The sequence below is a fragment of the Phyllopteryx taeniolatus genome, chromosome 4 (genome assembly GCF_024500385.1).
Source record: "Phyllopteryx taeniolatus isolate TA_2022b chromosome 4, UOR_Ptae_1.2, whole genome shotgun sequence".
In the NCBI taxonomy this organism is placed as follows: Eukaryota; Metazoa; Chordata; class Actinopteri; order Syngnathiformes; family Syngnathidae; genus Phyllopteryx; species Phyllopteryx taeniolatus.
The window spans coordinates 33,087,973-33,108,536 of record NC_084505.1 but is presented as its reverse complement, the minus strand read 5'-3'; the positions used below and the strand labels follow the sequence as shown (position 1 = coordinate 33,108,536).

At 40.1% G+C, this 20,564-nt stretch overlaps 2 protein-coding genes across 6 annotated transcripts in view; one reads left to right on the top strand and one right to left on the bottom strand.

Annotated features, from left to right (window-relative positions):
* The window catches only part of LOC133477277 (uncharacterized), a 119,768-nt gene that overhangs the window by 3,609 nt on the left and 95,595 nt on the right, over positions 1 to 20,564 (bottom strand). Inside the window, exon 5 of one of the 5 annotated variants that reach the window (XR_009788271.1) lies at positions 6,614 to 6,690. The exons of 3 other annotated variants lie outside the window; for them this stretch is intronic. Coding sequence is in view for 1 of the 2 variants with exons in the window: in XM_061771868.1 (XP_061627852.1) it covers positions 7,381 to 7,415 (35 nt within the window). In the remaining variant the exon portion in view is untranslated. Of the gene's footprint in view, positions 1 to 6,613; positions 6,691 to 6,729; positions 7,416 to 20,564 lie in introns of those variants that run through there. One more of the 5 variants, XM_061771868.1, reaches the window with a different exon arrangement.
* On the top strand, positions 11,416 to 18,084 carry LOC133477276 (homeobox protein unc-4 homolog). The gene is made up of 3 exons (XM_061771866.1): positions 11,416 to 12,382; positions 13,090 to 13,265; positions 16,273 to 18,084. Exons 1-3 carry the CDS (start codon positions 12,091 to 12,093, stop codon positions 17,329 to 17,331), a joined length of 1,527 nt encoding a protein of 508 aa, XP_061627850.1. The 5' UTR covers positions 11,416 to 12,090; the 3' UTR covers positions 17,332 to 18,084.

Here is a 20,564-nt window from a genome sequence, read left to right as displayed (position 1 = left end):
TTATAGCATAATGATTTAGTATGAGTTTTTTTTCTTTATGTCTGTGTAGATTCTCAGTCAAACATTGAATTAAGGCAACTGAACTTTTCTTGTTTCTTGAATTTGTTGTGTTTATTCTCATTTTCCCCCCAAATTATTTAAATTGATTATCACACAATCGCTGTATTGTGAGCAAAGTATGCCGATAAAATCGTACTGTTAGTTTCTAGCGGTGTAGAAGTGCAGTGCATCATACTGAAAGCTGTTTGTAGTATTTTTCTAAATAAGGTAACCAAAATATTACAAATAGTTGTACACCACTGCGAACTACAACCTCTCTGACAGTTACATAAAAAACTACTATTAGACTTAGACAACGAGATAAGTTTCAGTACTTCTTGCCAGAATAACCGGCGCAGCTATGAACTTTTAAGGAAAATATATCTTTTTTTTTTTTTTTTTTTTTTAAAGGAGATTAACCAAAAAAATAATACAGAATTCCAGGATCAGATTTTACTGTGTGTCCCAAAGGCCTGTGCAAATCTGGGTAAAAAGGCATTGAAAGATGCTCCCTCTTTTTCTTGGAACTAACCGCAAAAGCTTCATAGCCCTTCGTAGGGCTATGAAAGACATTTAAAAAGTACTTCAACTTTAGTGGAAATGTACCCCACAGGCCTCAATGTCCAGGCCATATAACCGTAATTTCTCAATTCAATCCAGTTCAACTACTGTACATCCACTGGTGCCCCGACCTAGAAGTTTAATTCGTTTTATAACTCGAAACACAGCAACATTTTTTTTCTTTTTTCAGTAAGAAAAATAGCGTTCTCAATATTTTACTTAATAAAAACATACTGTAATAACTTCATCAAATAGACTGTTGTCGATTGTGTGCGCCGAGACCACCAGGGATAGTATAATACTGTACATACAGAGATATTATGCAAGTACACATAGATTTGATGATAAAACACAGAAGGAAACTGTCACAGTTAAGCTGCAGTAATATTCAACATTTTTCGCAGAGGATAAAGAATATATGCCTTCGAGTATTGTTGTACGCTCGATCTGCATGTGTTGCTACTGTTTGTGTTCACAACTGCAATATCGATGCTAGTTTCGTTAGCCCGTTTATGGTGTTTCCCATTATGTGTTAACATTAAGCTAGCTGACTTTTGTAATTATTTTTGTTATGTTTAGTCTTACAGTAAACTCGGGAGTGACATTCCAACAAGCAGGCTGAAAAAAGCAATTTGCCTTTTTTATATATAAAAAAAAACATTTTTCCATATCTATACTTTATCTGATTCTCTGTTGTAATGCAGCGCTACAATATCCAAGTTTATGCACTTATGGATGTCCTTTTAACTTTGCTGCTCTTAATGGCCAGGACCCCCTTATAAAAAAATAATTATAGAGTGGAAAAGTTCTAGCAAAATTAAGTAGGACTGGATGTAACGCTTTCTTTCCGCAAAAGCCCGCAGCTTCAACTTTTATTATTTACTACTTAATTAAATGTACAATGTGACATTTTCACTGGGAAATATTGATTTTGCTTTATTCCTGAAACAAACAATGTGAGGTGATTTTTGATGAATAAATTATTGTTTTTAAGCGATTTTGGGAAGAACTGTGGCTGTCTTTCAAGGTTAAGTTGGAAAAAGACTTATTGGCACATAACTTCCTCTAAGGTGCACTGGGGGGCGCCCTTCGCTGGCCTCTGCTCTTCTGTCAGGCCCTGCTAGCTTTGATTAAGGTTTAAATTAGCTGAATTTAATGAACGCTGCCTAATTAGGCCGGATAACAGCTTTAATTGATAAGTAATTATCTGCCACCATTTTTTAAATTAATTTTCCCAGCTCTGTCTTACAGTGCACAAGGCTCTCAACACTCAAATGGGGGTGCCCCCCCGCAACTCCCCCATCAGATTTGTGTTTATGTAAACAAGCTCTGGTAAACAATTAGGCATATGTTACGATGACTTATTGTCATGTTACCAAGCAAGTTATTTTATTGTTTAGTTATTGTTATTGTCTACATATACACAACCAATAAAAGTCTGTGGCCAGTTAGAAATGCCCTTATTTTTTAAAGAAATGCACTCGTGTATGTATAGATATGAAGATATAGTTACATTACTGATTATTTTTTAAATCAGATTAATCGCACTTTTGAATTTTGATTAATAGTGATTAATCATGAGTGCCAAATATACTACACATCATACTAAATTTTTCTTGGAGATGGTACTTTAAACTTGTGCTTCGATGAAAAGAGAGTTCAGCGCTGCACTATGTGTAAATTACCTTTGTATCATCGAAACGCCCATCGAGGTGATTTTTGAAGCAAAATTTGCCGGCGAGCACACCGGTTGGCGTCCCCTCATTCATCTTTGCACTGGCGTAAACATTGACCTGACCATTGACCTGATCATTGACCTTATAGCAACCTGCGCCGCCTTTCAAATATTCATCCGTGGTTGAGGTAAAGCATTAATTTTATACAAAGAATCTGTTAAATTTCTGCCTTTACAAAGATAAAAATGCCCCGTTTTGATTGACACTTTCAAAGAGTCATTTAGCAATACGTTTGACATGATTCATGATATAGCTACTTAGTTAATTTAAACAAATATTAATCAAGAAAAGCATGAAATCATTTACAACCATTAAAAAAAGAACAAAATGATTTACTTCATTGCTGCTTTTAGCTTTTTTTTTTTTTTTTTTTTTTTTTAATATCATTGGCCTCCCATAAAGCCTAAGAATATATATTTAAAAATGTTAATTTGCATAGTTTTCCCCCTTGGACGATGAGGTTAATTAGGACCATTTCCGTGCGCCTCGTGCCAAGATGGTGCTCAAAGATGGTGTGGGCGGAAGAGGGTGGTAGATCGGAGTCGTTGACAACAATTAAAATGGCATTTTGGACTCTTTCAGGCATGAAATTTCATGGCATATTGAGCACATTTTTGAAGGAAAGGTGATAAGTCACTTTTAAATGAGCTGAGATGATTACTGCAGCAGTGAATGGTGCTGCCGCATTTGACTGTGGTAAACTTTGATTTTTAAAGGTCATCACGTTTAATCCCTCTAAACAAGAGGAAGTGGATTCAAGGAATAGTAAACAAGCACTATTTGCATATTCGGTCACAAGCGCAATTAGGCTCATAATTAGAAGCGGGCACGTTTCTGATTGCATGCACAGAAGGAGCTGCAAATGGGCTCTTTACTTCTCCAAATGATCAACGCTGCCATTATGTGCAGAAAACACAAGATCAATACTTACAATACAAGCAATCCTTTTACTTGTAATTGGAATTGCATCCACTCGCCTCGTTTGAGAGCATGTGCGTGATCAAAAGGCGTCCAGCAATTAATTTAGATTAGACTCTTAATTATCAAGCGATTGGCTAAATAATGAGCGATAGTTAAAATTAACTTACACGCAGCAATGGACTAATTAACGCTCCTCTTCATCACCTTGCTTTGGCTAATTAAAAAATAAATGTGATTTGATTCTTTCGCTCAAGAGGCAAGTGGAGGTTTGAAGTCTTCTAAGAAAGATTGTTCGATAACCTGCGGGGTGAAACGTCTGATCTCCATTTTTTTAACCATTCTTTTGTGTGTGTGTGTGTGTGTGTGTCTGTGTGTTGAGGCGGGGGTGACTATTTGTGCTAATCAGTTGTAAATTACTTCTTGAGAACCGTAAAGGATTTTTCCTTTTGGAAATACGGTGGTGCCTTGAGATACGAGTTGAATTTGTTCCATGATCATGCCCGTTTCTCAAACCACTCGTATCTCAAATCATCTTTCTCCACTGAAATGAATGGAAATACAATTAATCCGTTCTAGGCCCCCCCAAAACACCCAAATTTGTTTTTTAAATATATTTTTCACAAGACAAATTGCACTCAACAGTGTTGTACTGTATAAAAACAAAACACAGTAATAACATTTGCTCTCAACATGCAACCCGCAAAAACGGAAAATGTGAGCACAAAACACGACTGTACGTGATGGGTTATTAGGAATCCCACTCGAGTTCTAGGCAGGACACGCCCTGCTTCAATATTACAGGCTGCACCACACATGCCGCTGCAATATGATTGCACTTTATGGTCATTTTCGGACGAGATTTGAGTGCACCGCTAGTTATTACTCTGTTTTTTATAAAGTAGAGGATTGGAACAGATTGGTGGCATTTCCATTCATTTCAACGGGGAAAGATGATTTCTGGTATGAGTGTTTTACAAGCACGGTCACGAAAAAAAAATGTAACTCATAAACTACTCATACTTATAAACTGGAAATTGAATGCACCCTATACACGTTAACACTGTGAATACAACCATTTCAAAGTGTTGTTTTTTTTTGCAAGAAAACTTTGGTGTAGACATGCAGATCTCAATCGTTCCACCTTTCCAAAGGTCTGCCCTCTACGGAGTGCTATATTGCTTTATGAGTTTATTTTTAAGACAGAGTAAATTGGACTCGTCATTATTTCTCTTTGTCGTGTAGGAGGAATACTGGATATTACAGGATGTTTCTAATTGCGTCTCCTCTGAGGCGTACATTGGGAATGTATCAGCAGGACTATTGGCTTAGACAGTAGAATACACTCTGCACACACTATTACCATATTGATTTACTTAAATTGATGCATGCAGGCCTCTGCTGAAAGCTGCTAATAATGAGTCAATGTGAGTGTGCTGCCAATTTATTCAGGCATAAGACATAAGGACAAGATGTTAATTATAGATATCTCATGTATTAAGGCACAAATACACAGCTGCAGTGATTTAAAAAAAAAAAAAAAAATCATTGGATATGTTGATGAATTGTGAGGGCCCAGAGGGTCACATGTCAACATGTCACAGGCATGTCATCAAAATGGAAGCCCTGAATGAACCCCTTGAAGACCCTGTAAAGTGAATTCAGAGATTTGTTTCTAAATACATTATACATGTTGGAAGATATGATAATTATGTAGCACTCAACTCAACTCAGTGGAAATATAGCGTTAAACAATTTTTCACTTATCTCAGTTTTCCTTCTTCTTTTTTTTTTTTTTGTGGTGGGTGGGGTACGTGGCTAAAACGGCACCCAGCGATGCAATTTGGTGTTGGGCATGAGCCTCCGTCCCCTACTTTATAAGAACGAAGAGCGCCTTTGTTCACATCAGTGGTTATCCGGCGCAATTGCGCAAAGTTACTTATTACTAGGCCCAAGCCTGTTATCTCACGAGCTAGCTGGTGGCTAGCGCCTCTCAACGCGGCATGGAAAGCCCCGTGATGACCCGGCGGAATACGCTCGACCCACCAGAGGCTATAAGCGGATATATTTTCACGATCCAAACATGTAGGGATGTATAAGCATAAGAAAAGTGCAGAAATAGCATGTATTTTTTAACAGGGCGTGGTTTCACGCATTTAGCGGACACTTTCACACCGTTTCAGAACAGAGGCGAAAGCTTGATTTTAACAATTTTGAAGCCTTATTTTATATACTTGACAATTTTTTATTCATTCGAACTTGGCCGGGTTGTTCACAACACTCTTGCCTGTGGTGTCAAATTTACAAGACATGTATTTTCGCATTCGTGGAACTTTAAGACAATGTAGTAAGGTTTTAGAGTAAAAGTAATACATTCTTATTTTTTTTTAAATGGGGGGGATAGAAAAAACAGGAAAATAAAAGCATCCAACTCTTAGTTTGACTTCCTACTTAATTCACAAGATTCATTAATTAATTAGATTAGATTAATCTTAATTTACAAGAGCCAAAGATCCAGGGAGAACTGCAACTGTATCATTCGAGGAGTATCACGATTGTCTCCTCAACCTGAGGTTTCATGTTGTCAGTTGGAATTCGACGAATAAAATGTAATTGAATTCCTTTCTATGAAACTGAAACATGAGGCTGGTTTGTCTCTCAAATAAGTAGTTTGATGGCAAAATAGTTGATGGAAAGTGTTTGACAAAGGTTATGCACTTGGAAGGTGATGAGTTGAAGATTTAATTACTGAGAACCTGATGATAATGACAATGACGCTCTTTAATTAGCACTAATTGTAGCTTCACTCCTGCCTGTGTGTTTGACTAATTAGCGAAAGAATGGAGATGAACCTGCCTCAAATTTGCCCATATTAATATTTTAAAGCTGTGTGTTGTTTGAGTTTAGCTAATCAGCCTCAAATACGCTTAAAGTATGTAGGGTTCTGAATAATTAGTGGCTTTTTAAAGATGTGTTTGTCAAATATATGAGGAAATAAAGACATAATATCGGCTATATGCGGAACGTCACGCGACCAAACGCGAAAAACAAGTTAGCGGACTTCCTGTGTGTGCTACGCTAATGAGCATAACTACGGGGTGATGACATGACGGTTTGAAGCCGAACTAACTAAACTTAAATTTAGTTTTATTTATGGCAGATGCCTTCAGACAAAAGTTAAATACATATATATGATTTATTTATACAAATATGATGATGATATACCGCCTAAACATTGAATATTGCCATCTTTGGTGGCTTTGTGGAAACATCTTGTGTTAAACAATTGACATTGTAGATGTTTAAAGTTCCTATGGGTGCTTTGTCCCGGTCTCCTGCTTTAGGGTTCCGTCATTTACCTGTGCCAGAAGGAAGTGCTTTCACGTGTTTAGCTGGATGCGGAAGTTGCTTGCGCATATACCGGGTTAGGGCCACACTGAAAAGTGAAATATAACAACTATGAGTATAACGTCATGGAATGAATAACACATAACCAAATATTATGAAAATAAAGATTTGGCAGCACGGTGAGCGACAGATTAGCATATCTGCCTTAAAGTTCAGAGGTCGTGGGTTACTCCAGGGCTCGGTAGTTTTGAATAGTTTCTTTTCCCTTAATAAATAAAATCATTCAAAAACTGCATTTTATGTTTACTTGGGTTATCGTTGTATGATATCTTCATATATTTGATGATGTTCAACATTAAAGTGTGGAAACTATCCAAAACATTTGAGAAGGGGGCAAATACTGTTTCACGGCACTGTATGCTTCGGTACTACCTCAGAAGAAAATTCGTACAACACTACTGTTAGCATGTATGCTAATCATTGAAATTTTTGTACAAGCTAGCTGTCACTTCCTCCTTTTGTCACATCTAAGCCTCATCCCATAATTTCTGTTCTATCTCATTCAGCGGGGTACACACATACCAATAATCTGGCCAATTTTGAGTATTTTCTTTTTGAGACATGGTATCCGTGATTGCGACGTAAAATGGAACGATAGCCAATTAGGAAGTCACCTGAACAACCTAGCTTTTTCTATTTCTTCTTCTATCACAACTCTTTCTTCTTCTTTGTATTTTCCGGCGCAGCCTGTCAGCCCAGTGGCACCATGCTGCCTCTCTCAGGTTAATCTTGGCACTGCAGCAGACATCTGATCTGGGGGAGGAGACGCAACGATTGTCTGCGTCAATACCGTTTTGTGTGTGCTATTGAGTGCTTTGTTGGTTCTCAAATACACAACACACTATAAGGACAGTAAGAAGAAATATTTATTTGTCAGGTCTCACATTTTACAAATTGGTTAAGATGTTTGAAATCAAAGTGCGTTCCTGGCTTTAAAGGACGCGGCTTGGTTTGTTTATTTTTAATAACATCAGCTTGAAATTCAGATGGTTAAATTTAATAGCGAACCAACATACTGATATTTGGAGTAATTATAGTAAAATGCAATAACAGTAGAGATTATGTATTGCTTTTTTTGTTTTTAGAGTGCGGCTGTAGTTCTGTGCCTGCTTTTTGAAGTGGGAAGGGTGTTTTGGGGCTGGTGGCTAGCCTCGTACGCGAATTGCCCATCTTATTATCAAGTTAATTAAAGCTAGCATCTGACAATGTCACTCGTGCCCTGCAAATGAAAAAAATAGAGGGAGGAGGAAGGAAGAAAGGCGAATTTAAATCGTGCGCTCTCGTGGGACCTCATGTCAAGGGCTGCTTTTCATCGAGCGCCGCATGCGTTTGGCTCGCACCGCCGCCGGCAGAGTGGAGTGAGGGGGGCCCGGCCTTTGTGAAAGAAGGAGCCTTTATAAGCAAATGACAAGAAAGCGGTGGATTTTGATGTGGAAAATAAATAGGCATCAGAGGGAGCAGCGGGAAAATAAAGAAAGAGAAGGCGTGACATCAAAAGCGCTTCTTAAGTGTTCAAAGTTGCATTAAGATTGCAGGAGAAGCTTTATAAGGCGACATTAAAGAGGCCATTTAAGCAGCACACATTGAAATGCAGAGAGCCTGTTCGTTGGCTGACTCGCGGGTCAAGTAACAGAGGGGATTATATGGTTCTTCATAATAATATTAATTAAACAATTTACATGCTAATAAGGTAACAATTATCGGAGCTTCTGGTGAAAGATTCAGGTTATTACAACACGCCAATCCCAGGGCTGCAGGGTCACATGCGGAACAGCAGAGAGAAATCTCAACTCAAATTAACATTCTGTCAGCTCCAGAAATTGGATAAATAAAGTCGAATTAATTCACAGTATAATGGAAGAGGGAGGGAGGGGGCACTTATTCAAGCAGCTCTGATTACCATTCAGTATTCACCAGCACGCCGGTGTCTCTCTGTCAAGAAATTTAACACAAAATGAAGCAGTCACCGCCTCGGGCAAGATTTGGCCCCTGCGACACCGTTTACAATTCATATGTATAATCCCACCCCCCCCCCCCCCCCCCAAACCCAACACCCCCTTCTCCATACTTGCTCCCCAAAGATGTAGACCTGCACAGCCAGTTGCTGCTGGCCCCTTTCATGACTGTAAATTTCAGCACCTCTCCTTTTCCAATGCACACTTCAAGTCGAGGGCCATTAGACAAGTCCTCAACTGGATAATTAGCTTATTTAAAGCGTACGCACGACATGTAACGCTCTGAAGGCTTGTCACTTGAAAAACACTACTCATTAGCAAAAACAAACACGATACAGTGGAACACCGAGTCCAAGAAGTTCTTATGATTTAAAGGGTACAACGAAATTCCCATAGGATGTAATATAAATTAATTTGTTCCAGGCTCTTACAGTGAGAGGAAAAAGTATGTGACCCCTTTGGAATTTCTTATATTTCTGCATAAATTAGTCATAAAATGTAGTCTGGTGTTCATCTATATCACAAGAATAAACAAACAAGTTTGCTTAAGAAAGTTGAATTGTTTGTGAGGAACACACAACGGCATGTGTGGAGGAAAAATGGCACAGCACACCAACATCAAAACCTTATTGCAACTGTGAAGCATGGTGAAGGGAGCATCATGGTATGGGCGTGCTTTGCTTCCTCGGGGCCTGGACAGATTGTGATCATCAATGGCAAAATGAATTCAAAAGTTTATCAAGATATTTTGCAGAAGAACTTGAGGCCATCTGTCCAACAGTTAAAGCTGAAAACAGGATGGGTGTCGCAACAGGACAATGATGCAAAACACAGAAGCAAAGCAGCAACGGAATGACTTCAGAAGAAGAAAATACGTGTTCTGGAGTGGCCCAGTTAATGTCTTGACCACAACCCTGACCTCAAGAGAACTATTCACATCAGACATCCTTGCAATCTTGCTGAACTGCAAGAGTTTTGCAAAGACTAAAATTCATCCTGATCGTTGTGCACGTCTGGTCTGATTAAAATAAAATAAATGTTTGCCACTGTGAAATTAAATTAAAATAAAGTCAAACTACTCTTAGAAGTCACTTTTCTTTTTTGCCATAACAGAAAAAGGCAAAGAAAAGGAAAAACACACTGGAATTAATGGAATGAATGCATTAGCTCATTAAATCTGATGATAGTTTGAAGTTAAGGGCGTACTTTTCTAGAACATTTTGGTTGAACTGCAAATCGTACCACTTTTGGGCCATGTGGGCCTTTCCACCATACTTCAAATCAGACTTTCTGGTTCAATAAATTATAGCAGCGAGTCTGAAAACATTTTGTGTAATCCACCCATTTTCTATAGTCCCTCATTAGGGTCGTTCAGAAGACAGAAGATCTTTCTCATGTAGCAACGGTAAAATGCAAAACAAACTTTTAGAAACACCTCAATGTGATGTTTTTTTTTTTGTTTTTTTTTTTATAAAGGCAGATTTTTTTGGGTTTTCTAAAGGCAGCTCTTAGATTGGATCACACTAAAATTTGTGTGTACATCTAATATTGTGACCAGTGAGTGTAGACTTGACATTCTCCACCATGAAACCCAAAATACTTGATGATGAAGTACTGGACTTCATGTTTTAATTACTGCAGATGCAGAGAAATAAAGGTCATTTTAAAATGGCATATATATAGTTTGAAAACTAATCAAAATCTGGAACTTTGGATGAGTCACAACATCCTGCTTTGTGGTTAATTAGGAGAATAGATTCACAGTATTGGTATACTCACTTTAGTTTGAATGGCACACATTGTAAAAGGGATAAGGTGGGTTTTTTTGGTTGTCAAGTTACCACTGTGCAATCAAAATTAGCTTAACTCCCCCACCGGTCTTGTCAGCACAAACAACTGGGCATGTAGTGGGATTTTGTAAAAAAAAAATAAAAATAAATCAATAAAACATTAAAAAAGTGATTCGTAGTTATAAGTCATTACGTGACTTTTCAGAATTTTTAACGGCTAGTTAGGTTTTATTACTGAATCCTCTGAATATTATGCACAAGCACACTACAAGACTTTATTCACTTAGTTGGAAAAAAATAATGATACAGTAGCTGTATAATTCATCTTTATTGTTATAGTATATGTCTTTCATTATTACAATTAGTGATAAACAATATGGTTCTATTGCCTTAAAGTGAGTACCATGTGTTCATTTTGACTTAGATTAATAAATATGATTTCTTGTCCGAGAAAGGGCACTTTCCCTACCATAGAGTATTTTAATAGCTAACATTTAATACAAGTAAGCACTACAATATTCCCTTGTCACATAATGATCTATTTATTTCATTCACTTTGTTTGTTGAAAGCAAATATCAACAGATCATCTCCATTGTTGATGTCGTAAACATCTTCTTTTTAAATCTAAATTTATTTATTTATGTAAAGTATTATAGATGAGCAATGCAATTACGTAGCTAGTAAGTTTGACTCATGAGACACAAAAACACATGTATACCTTCATAGGGCTCGCCTGCATTGGTTTGTCTTGCCAAATGCAAAAGTGAAACTGATCAAGTTGTAACTTGATAATTTATCATGTTAAAATGTGAAACATGTTAAAAGGTGAAATTTATCACATTTTAAAATGACATTTTTTTAATAACTGGTTGTAAAATCAGAAGCCTATGAAAACATGTTTTTAACTACTACATTGCAAAAATCCTTGCAATATCGAACACAATTAGCAATTTTGATTTGGATTGCCACATAAAATGACGTAGCGGGCCGGATCTGGCCCCGGGCCACTAGTTTGACACCTGTGGGTTATAACGTCATATTGAAATTTTTGACGTTATAACATGATACTGAACTTTTTTTTTTTCTGGTGTGACAGCAATACGCATATGCACTTTTACTTTATTCTGGCCACAATTTAATTTTCTTCACAATGTCATGTTTTTTAAGTTGAAGGGGGGGATGTCATTAAATTAAGGCTTCCATTGGGCGTCCTTCGTGTTTGGACATGCTAGGTTAGTGGACGGCACTACGTGTAATTTGCCATCGACCCAGTGAAGGGGTGAAGTTACGAAAAAAAAAATACCGAACACCCCTTCCAACAATGCTCAGCCTCCTCGGAGCACCGTGACGTCACATGGCCATTAAGGCTCGTGATTGGTCCCGTCAGCAGATGGGGGAGTCCTAATGAGCGGGCTCCAGGAGGGGGAAGCGAGCTTGACATCTCGGGCTGGACCACAACACGTCGCTGCCGGCTTTATCGCATCACGCTCATCCGTGGGCCGTGGGAGACGACACATCCGCACGCACGCACGCACGCACGCAGCCCACCCTTCCCGACCTTCCCTTTTTTTTTTTTTTTTTTTAAAACAACATTTTGCTTCCTTTGCTGACTGCATGTTCAGCCACACACTGCCCCCCCGCGCATCCTCACGTCGGCCCCGCCGCATGCAGCCCGGGCGAGCATGGACAGTCGCGTCCTCGAGCATCACCCTCACGCCCACTTCGGTGGCTCGTTGGGCGGGCTGGTGGGCTTCCCGTATCCGCTCGGTGCTCACCACCACCACCACCACCATCACCACCAGCAGCACCAGCATCAGCAGCAGCACCACCACTACGAGCTCGCCGGTGCGCACCACCTGCAGTCCGCGGCCGCCGTCCCCTTCACCATAGACGGATTACTAAACGGCTCTTGCTCGGCCTCGGTGGTGAGCTCCGGCGCGCTCTTGTCGCCCGACGGCCAGTACAAACTCTCCGGTAAGCTCGCCCCTCTCCGTCCCCTCTAAATAGCAACTCGTTTTGTAATTCCCATTGCGTCAGTTAACCACATTTCAATCATGTGCAACCGAAAATGAAGTCCTTTTTTTTTCAGTGAATCTATTTGAACGTTTACTACGTTTTGGAGGGAATTCTCATTTGTGTTTTTGCGGTGATGCCAAACCATGTCATTGCTTTTTTTTTTTAATTCATTTTGAGCGAGGGCTTTTTTTTAAAAATTGTTTTTTTAAAGCTGTTAAAAACACTTTTTTTTCTGCAGGCATTCGAGTAAGACTTGATTTTTGGGGGGGAGGGTATTTGTTATATTTTGTCATTTTTATGTATTTTGAATTGAGTGAGTTTCCTCTTGTATTTAACTGTAAAATATCGTGTTTCTCTATTTTATGTACGTCTCTGGAAAAAGAAAATCAGTGCGAAATGATCAGTTTATGCCAACAAAATCTTCATTGAAATGTAAAGAAACTGCATGAAGTATTTGTCTTTTTTTTTGTAAACGTCTATATGATTGTGACGATTAAACGATTAAGTTCCATCCTATATTGAGTATTGATTTTCCCTTAAAGACAAAAAAAAAACAAAAAAAAAACGCATGCATCACATAACCGTAATTAATAGGCTTTTCCTAATTGGCAAAGCTGTCAGTCAATTAATGATGAGGTCATAACACTTTACAATAACACTAACAGATTCCGGGGACCCAGACAAAGAGAGTCCCGGTTGTAAACGGAGAAGAACCAGGACCAATTTCACCGGCTGGCAGCTGGAGGAGCTGGAGAAGGCCTTCAACGAGAGCCACTATCCGGATGTGTTCATGCGGGAGGCGCTCGCCCTCAGGCTGGACCTGGTCGAGTCCAGGGTTCAGGTAACTGCATGGGCCACTATTCATTCGGTTATTTTGGACTGTGTTTGAAATGCATGTTTGTTTAAAGACCATATCACCACCACCACCACCCCCCCCCCCCCCAAAAAAAAAAAAGGTCAGGAGGGCTGTTTGTGCAGGAGATGGCCCGTGAAGGCCCACCCCGTACTGGGGGCAGCTATTTGTCAATTAAAGCTTCAATAAAGGGTCCCCCTTTGAATTATTCATGGTGACAACCTATTGATTTTTGAGTTAATAATAAATAAAAACCAAAAACAACAACAGACAAAAGGGGCTAAAAAAAATAATATTTGAGCCATTTCTCTATTTGAATTTGTTATTTATTTTTTTGTACCAATGGAGGCAGCAGTAAGCAGTTGCAGTCATTATTCTTTTAATATTTAATATGAAAATTAATTTGAATGTATTTATCATATTTTAATCTCCGAATGTGCATTTGAGATCAAAACATACAATCACAATTACAAAGGAAAGGAAATGATTTGTACTTGAAATATATTATGTATTATTATACATACATATATAATTATATTGAAATCATATTGCTATAAGATAGTACTATTCGTAGTAAATAATAAAAGAAACTAATATGCATTAGATTTATTTATTTTTCCATTAAAATTAAGAACAGCAAATTTAATTAAAAGGATTATGCTGCACTAAAATAAAAGATGAACATGATGGCTGTATAAATTATAAGCGATTCATTGCTGTGCTCATAAGTTTACATACTGTATACTTTGTAAGATTTGTATCATTCTTTAAAGAAATCGAGTTATCAGGCTAACTATTTAAAAAAAATTGTATTAAACTATAGGGCATTTAATAATAGCACAATCAAACAAAACGTAGCAATAAAGAAAATAATGGAGTGTCACACATAAACATCACGACAAGCATCTCTTCAGTTTATAAAATTAAAAACACTACAACGTATCATTGTGAAATTTCAACAAATAGTATTCTAGGTTGTGTGAGATATGTGTGGAAGAACAAAAAAAAACATGTTCTGAATAAATAAACAAACAGTAAAAAAAGAAAAGAAAAGAAAAAGACGTACACGTCATGATCGACCAACTGGGTGATGCTTTATGTTCTTGGGGGGATTTTTTATTTTATTTTTTGCTCGTAAACCTCATCTTATTCAGCCTTCAAGCTGCTTATAAACGCTCCTTTATCGCAGGTTTGCGAAGGGTGTGGGGAGAAGGAGGAAGGGCGGGGGGGGGGGGGGGGGCGCACGATAGAACCGACATCAACAATCCAACATTGTCGCGCACCGTGTCCGCGCCTCGTCCTCATTATCCGCCCCTTATCAGCGCCCAACACGCGGCCCTCAGCGAGCCCAGAGGCCGGGCCGAGAGAGCTCCCAGGCGGGGGGTCGTCGCTCTGTTGGCCGGCTGAGAGGAAGCGGGGAGGGGCGGTGGGCACGCCTTGGTGTTAAAATGAAACGCTTCCAATTAGTTAGGGCGCAATTAGACTTAATTGGCAGAGTTGGGCATTAAGCAAACTCATTGGCGATTAACGCAAACGCTTCTGCTGTGACCTCCTGCGGGACAACAATGCCTCCTATTCGATACGTGATGGAGGAAAATGTCAAGCCCAGACCCACCGGTCACCAAATGTGCAAAAATAAAACAAAACAAAATCTCCCAATATTGTAAAGTGTTGTCTTGCTATTAATAATAACTGACAGATTTATTACACAAGTTTTTTGTTGTTGTTTTTTTTTTGTTTTTTTTATAGCCTTGCTGCCTTATATAGAAGCAGAAAATCCGATTTAAAAGTATAGCGGACCGTCCAAAGTGGATCACAAAAACAGAGAGTATACATAGGTTCAATCTGACTTTGTCAACTAAGACACCATCGCTCATCATTTCTGTTCGTGCATATCAAGAGCTTGAAATGCACAAAATGGATGCCCGGAATTTGCCACAATGAACTAGTACAGGAGTTAAAATGATAAGAGTCACTTAACAAAAGGTGAGGATGTTAAAATAGGTATCACATGTAAGAAGTGAATATATTACAGTCAGGTGTATGTATAAAATGAGTGGAGTGATAATTTCACCTGGTCAATTGGAACAATCTGTTCGGTGGGCATAATTTAGTTGTTATGGACATTGTGGAGAGCTGTTTAAGGAGATTTGAATGATGTCATTTACAGTAATGGGGCAATTGTATAGAAAAATTGATACATGGATGGATGGGTTTGGATATTGCTGCTATTATGTCAATTTGCACTTTTTTTTGTTTTTAACAAATGTATGTATACCTCTTGAGATCTAAAAATGTTAATGTGCTGTGGAATTTTAATATAGGCCATTTTGGTTCCTTGTTTGTTTTGCTTTTACACTGATTTACAGTGATCATACCATTTATGTGTCATATCGTCAGTAAGCCAAAAGTACCTTAATGTACAACAAGTGTATCCTTGTATCTATTCTAATTGACTGGTGATTATTGCTGCTAATTAATTTACTTACAGTCAGCTCATTAAGTTACTCGCAGCATCACAGCAGGAAGTTAGTGTGTTTTGGGTTTTTTTCTGACAAAAATGTACGTAGGTAAGTCAGTAAATTTGATTTTGTAGCGTACTTCTCACAGAGAGGGCTTCACATGCTTAAAACAGATGAACAAACATTTTACATTTCAGTCAATACAAGGAAAAACATTAATACAAAAAAATAATCAAACATCATCAAACAATCAAGTCTTACTGGAATGCCTGCCAAACAGATGCGTTTTTTAAACTGCGTTTTAAAAATGTCTCGCTCAAATGAAAGTGCATGACACAATTTGGGGGCAGCCGACTACAAGGCTCTGTCACCTTTAGTTTTTAATCCTGTTTAAGGGACAGTAAGTAAAAGGCACTCAGCAGTGACCTAACAAGACAATAAAATAAGACCAGATCCACAGTTCTAAACTAATTGGAGATGGTCCAATGAAGTTTTGTTTGGAGTAAACCAGTCTCATGTGTTTGTGTGCGTAGGTTTGGTTCCAGAACCGACGTGCTAAGTGGAGGAAGAAGGAGAACACGAAGAAAGGGCCCGGGCGGCCCGCACACAACTCCCATCCGACCACGTGCAGCGGCGAGCCCATGGACCCCGAGGAGATCGCGCGGCGGGATGAGGAGCGCGCCGAAAAGAAGAAACGCAAGCAGGAGAGGAAGCTGCTCAAGTCGCAGAACAAACTTCTGCACGGTGACAGCTTCCACACGCCGGGCGGCTCCGAGAGTGACAGCGGCGTGTCGCAGTTCACCGACAGCGAGCAGCAGCCTTCTTCGGGCCCCAACGGGAATACTCACGCGGAACTGCCGTTGACGTCGAGGCTTGCCGAAGGACACCGAACCGAATCCAGCTGTGACCAAACCCGACATGACTTCAACCACCAAAACCAAAGAAGAGAAGCGGAGCAGGTTTCTCCGGGCAGCACGCACAGCTCCGGTAGCCCTGCGGGCCCGAGAGCCTCGGCCCTGCAGAAGCGCAACCCTTTCAGCGTGGAGAGCCTCCTCTCGGACGCCACGCCTCGTCGGAAGCCGCTGGACTTCCCCTCACTGCCCACCCAGAGGACACTGGTGGGTAAAGGCCACTTCTTGCTTTATCCCATTACCCATCAGCCCCTTGGCTTTCTCGTGCCCCAAAGGGCCCTGAAGGCGTCACCCTGTCAGGACGACATCAACAGGCTCCACCTGGGACAAAGTCTTGAACAGACATGCGCTCCCACTGACCTCTCCTGCGCTCTCGCTAAACCTATAAGCGCGGATCATAAAACACACGACCACCATAGTCCTGCTAGCAATAGAGTCGACATAGAGGAGGAGTATGCCGGCGATTGTTCCACGCTCGCCAAGTCTCAGGCATCCTCTCAGTCCGCCGATTCCGGCGAGGCGGGGAGAGTCCTAACGGTGGCGCTGACCAGTAGCTGCCAAGCCGAGGAGCGGAGTGCAAAGGAGGAGCGAGCGTCTCCGGGCCTCTCCCAGGGTCTCGGCGCGAACACTGACTGTAGGGAAGCGCCTGAAACAGATGGCGAGGACGTGGATATGGACTAACACTTGCTATAGGAACACACACAAAGCAGCATTGCTCAGACGCGGTCAGAAACAAGGCTACAGTAGGGGTATTTTGGTCTTTCAAGGTACAATAATGTTCCCCTGATTAGTGGACTTCCAGGTACAGGTATGTTTCCAAGATGTATAAGCCTCAATGGATACAAAAATGTACAAAAGTCCTTGTACCCCTAAAGCTATTTTTTTCTGAGAGTGGACTGTTGAAACATTCCCAAAGCTCTGCATAGATGCTTGCAAACATATCAGGAATCGGGAGACTTGAGCCACGTTTCCACCAAGCAACACAGTTCACTTCAGCTCAAGGTCTGGTTTGGAACGCTAAACCCTGCTCCGGCAGGATTCCATTGACGAACGAAGCCTCTTTTACTCAGAGATCCCGGAAAACGGCTCTGTCAGAGCTGTGTCAGAAGATCCAGTCGCTATTGCCTTTTATACAGATCCCAGCAAAGGCGGGACATGATCGCAACAATGTGCACTTGGTATAAGAGGTGGCGAAAATACTCACATTCTGTAGCTAAGTAGAAGTACAGATGCTACCACGAAAGGTTGGAGCTGATATTCCCTTAAAGAAAGCCATGGACGGGAAATATTGTGCTTCTCCGACTCTGTTGCTGTCGTTAATGCCCCCCTGTTCACGCTTTTCCACGTCGCTGTTGCCCTTGTTTTTTCTGACTTGAAAGACCCCAAGATCTCAATCAATCCGGATCTCAACTGCTGTGTACTTTACCTCTCCACCTTTTTTTTTTACGTCGTGTTGTTATGTGTGGAGGTCGAAAAGAGTACCAGGCCTATTTTTACAAAGTAAGGACTAGAAAGTACAGCTACTCATTTTCAAATGTAGGGAGCAAAATTAAAACGTTGTCAGAAAAATACATACCCAAGTCAAGTACGGATACCTACGATACCTAAAAATCTACTTGAGTACAGTAAGGCAGTACTGTATTTGTACAACAAAATCAGCGAGAAACTTTCCACCCATGTTCCGTCATTCACTTTTTTCACAGCAGATGTAGTTCCGGCTCGGCTATTACCTCTGAAGGTGGAATACTGGCGAGGCGACTTGGTCTCAGTGTGGTTTATTCATAAAAAGGGCCTGTAAAAAAGGCGGATAAATCCCTGCTTGAGCAGGGATGTGTAACAAGGGGCTACAGTCAATGAATTCAACAAGTAAGACCGTGGTAGAACATGACATGGAGGATATCAAGCATGTGTTCGTTCGTCATGGCATAGCAATCCCATTGACACAAGGGAGTGACCATTGTCTGTCAACCAATCAATGGACTGCAATGTGTCTAGCTCCACCCATTGCAAGGTAGCGAATTTCAAATCAGTTATTGTGGCTTGCTGCACAACTTTGGACAATGGAAAAAAACAAAAAACGTGTGTCGCACATTTACAGAAGACATGAACTGCACTGCTTGGTGGAAAAGGGGCTTTAATCCTCACCTATTTTTTAATCACACGTGTCCTGAATGCTGAGGCCGCAGGTTTTCTTTTTTTCTCTTTTTGGCGACCAAAACCTGTAAAGAAAACATGTCTTACCTGCAACCGAAATCCTCAGATATTGTAAAAAGGAGAAAACAATATTTATATGTAAACGTTTTGATAAATAAAAGCTATTGTTTAAAAGTGAGCACTGTCTTTGCACGGATGGAGCAAGGGAACGGAAAAATGGGGGGCAGGGGGGATCTTGTGGACCGTTGTGGGCGTTAGAGCAGATAAATCCCCCTCTCTCACTACCGTCTGGCTGTTTGTATTTATTGCTTTAACAAATTTATTCATTTGAAAAGGCCGGCCTGGAATGAGGTTAGTGGCCGCCGGCTATAGGACCCTGCGCCTCCTGCTGAGTTTTGATATGAAAGTAATTATTTTCCCACTGGCTGCTGCAGGGTCTCCAGGCAGCTCCCCTTCCTCCTCCTACCCCCCTCCTCAGCCCAAAGGGTTATTAGACATTAGTGATTTCTAGTGATATGGAATCACATAAACTTCCTACAATAATAGAATTAGCATGAAAGGCAGGGGTGTCAAATTGAAATGGGGGAATAATAGCCAGCTGCACGGCGCTCGTGCACGCGCCTGGCAGCCTGCATGCGTGTGTGTGCATAGACTATTGAGCGTATGAAGGAGGGGTTGGGGTGGGTTTGGGGTGTTTGATTCGTGGGGCGGAATTTTCATGAGCTGGCGCGCTTGTCAGGCAGCCCTTGTTGCCGGCTATATTAAGATAGATGTTCGATGATATCCCTCATTGTTCTGTCGCTTATATTGATGTCGCTGCCTTATCGCCCTATTGATCATGTGTCGCACATAATAGGACAGGCGTGCTGCCTGCGTCCCGCCCCCCTTTCCCTCACAAAAGGCACCGGAGCCCCTTGTCATTTGTTGTTATTGTGGGGGCCCTACGGGAGTGAGCCAGATAAAGATTCAGGGGAGGGGAAAAAATGGAGTGGGCACTAACATTAATAAAAAAAAATTTGGGGGGGGGGGGGGGGGGGCTCAAACTAAAGAAAGATGCTTGAACCAGATTTTTTTAGGCAATAGGCCTCTTTTTTGTACACATACTTGAAGCTCTATAGAACTGAGATGCAAATAAAGCCATGGCTAATACAGAATTAGCAACACTGTGATGAAACGTAACAAAATAAACGCATTAACGTAAGAAAATATGAAATCAATTAAATGAGAAGAATGTCTAGTTTTGAAAAATTCCAAAAAGTAAAACTGTCCAAACATTTTTCATAGCCCAAATTTGCACGCAAAATAGACAGTAACTTTTAATAATAGTCCACAGTAGTTTTGATAAAATTAAACTTTAAATCACAGAATGATTAAAAAAGTATATATTTTATTGCGGCATGCCTTTGATGGTCTTTTGTCGTGTTTAAAATAAAAAAATAATAGAGTTCATAATGACACACAAGTTTTTAGGCTGCAATATTTAGTTATAAAAAGCTGAGGCAACAACTTATTCAGTGTTGGTAAAGATGGAAGTTGTAGCCCAAAATACAAATTCTTGAACAAGAAAAACCTAACTGCTTGAAAACATCTTTTAACTCGTTAGTGCTTTAGCTTAGCAAGATAACAAAAGCGAGGCCTAATGAGCTAACATTTTTATCAGTTCACAGAACAGTTACTCATTGCAATGTGTTTCCAAACTTGACATTTTATACAACTTAGAGAGAAATTAGTAATTTTAACGTGTTTTAAAAATTGGCTTT

Excerpts from the sequence above, each read along its gene's own strand:
- LOC133477276 (XM_061771866.1), top strand. The coding sequence starts at position 12,091 with ATGGACAGTCGCGTCCTCGAGCATCACCCTCACGCCCACTTCGGTGGC. Across the intron at positions 12,383-13,089 it reads CGGCCAGTACAAACTCTCCG|ATTCCGGGGACCCAGACAAA; the intron begins GTAAGCTCGCCC and ends TAACACTAACAG. Across the intron at positions 13,266-16,272 it reads TGGTCGAGTCCAGGGTTCAG|GTTTGGTTCCAGAACCGACG; the intron begins GTAACTGCATGG and ends TTGTGTGCGTAG.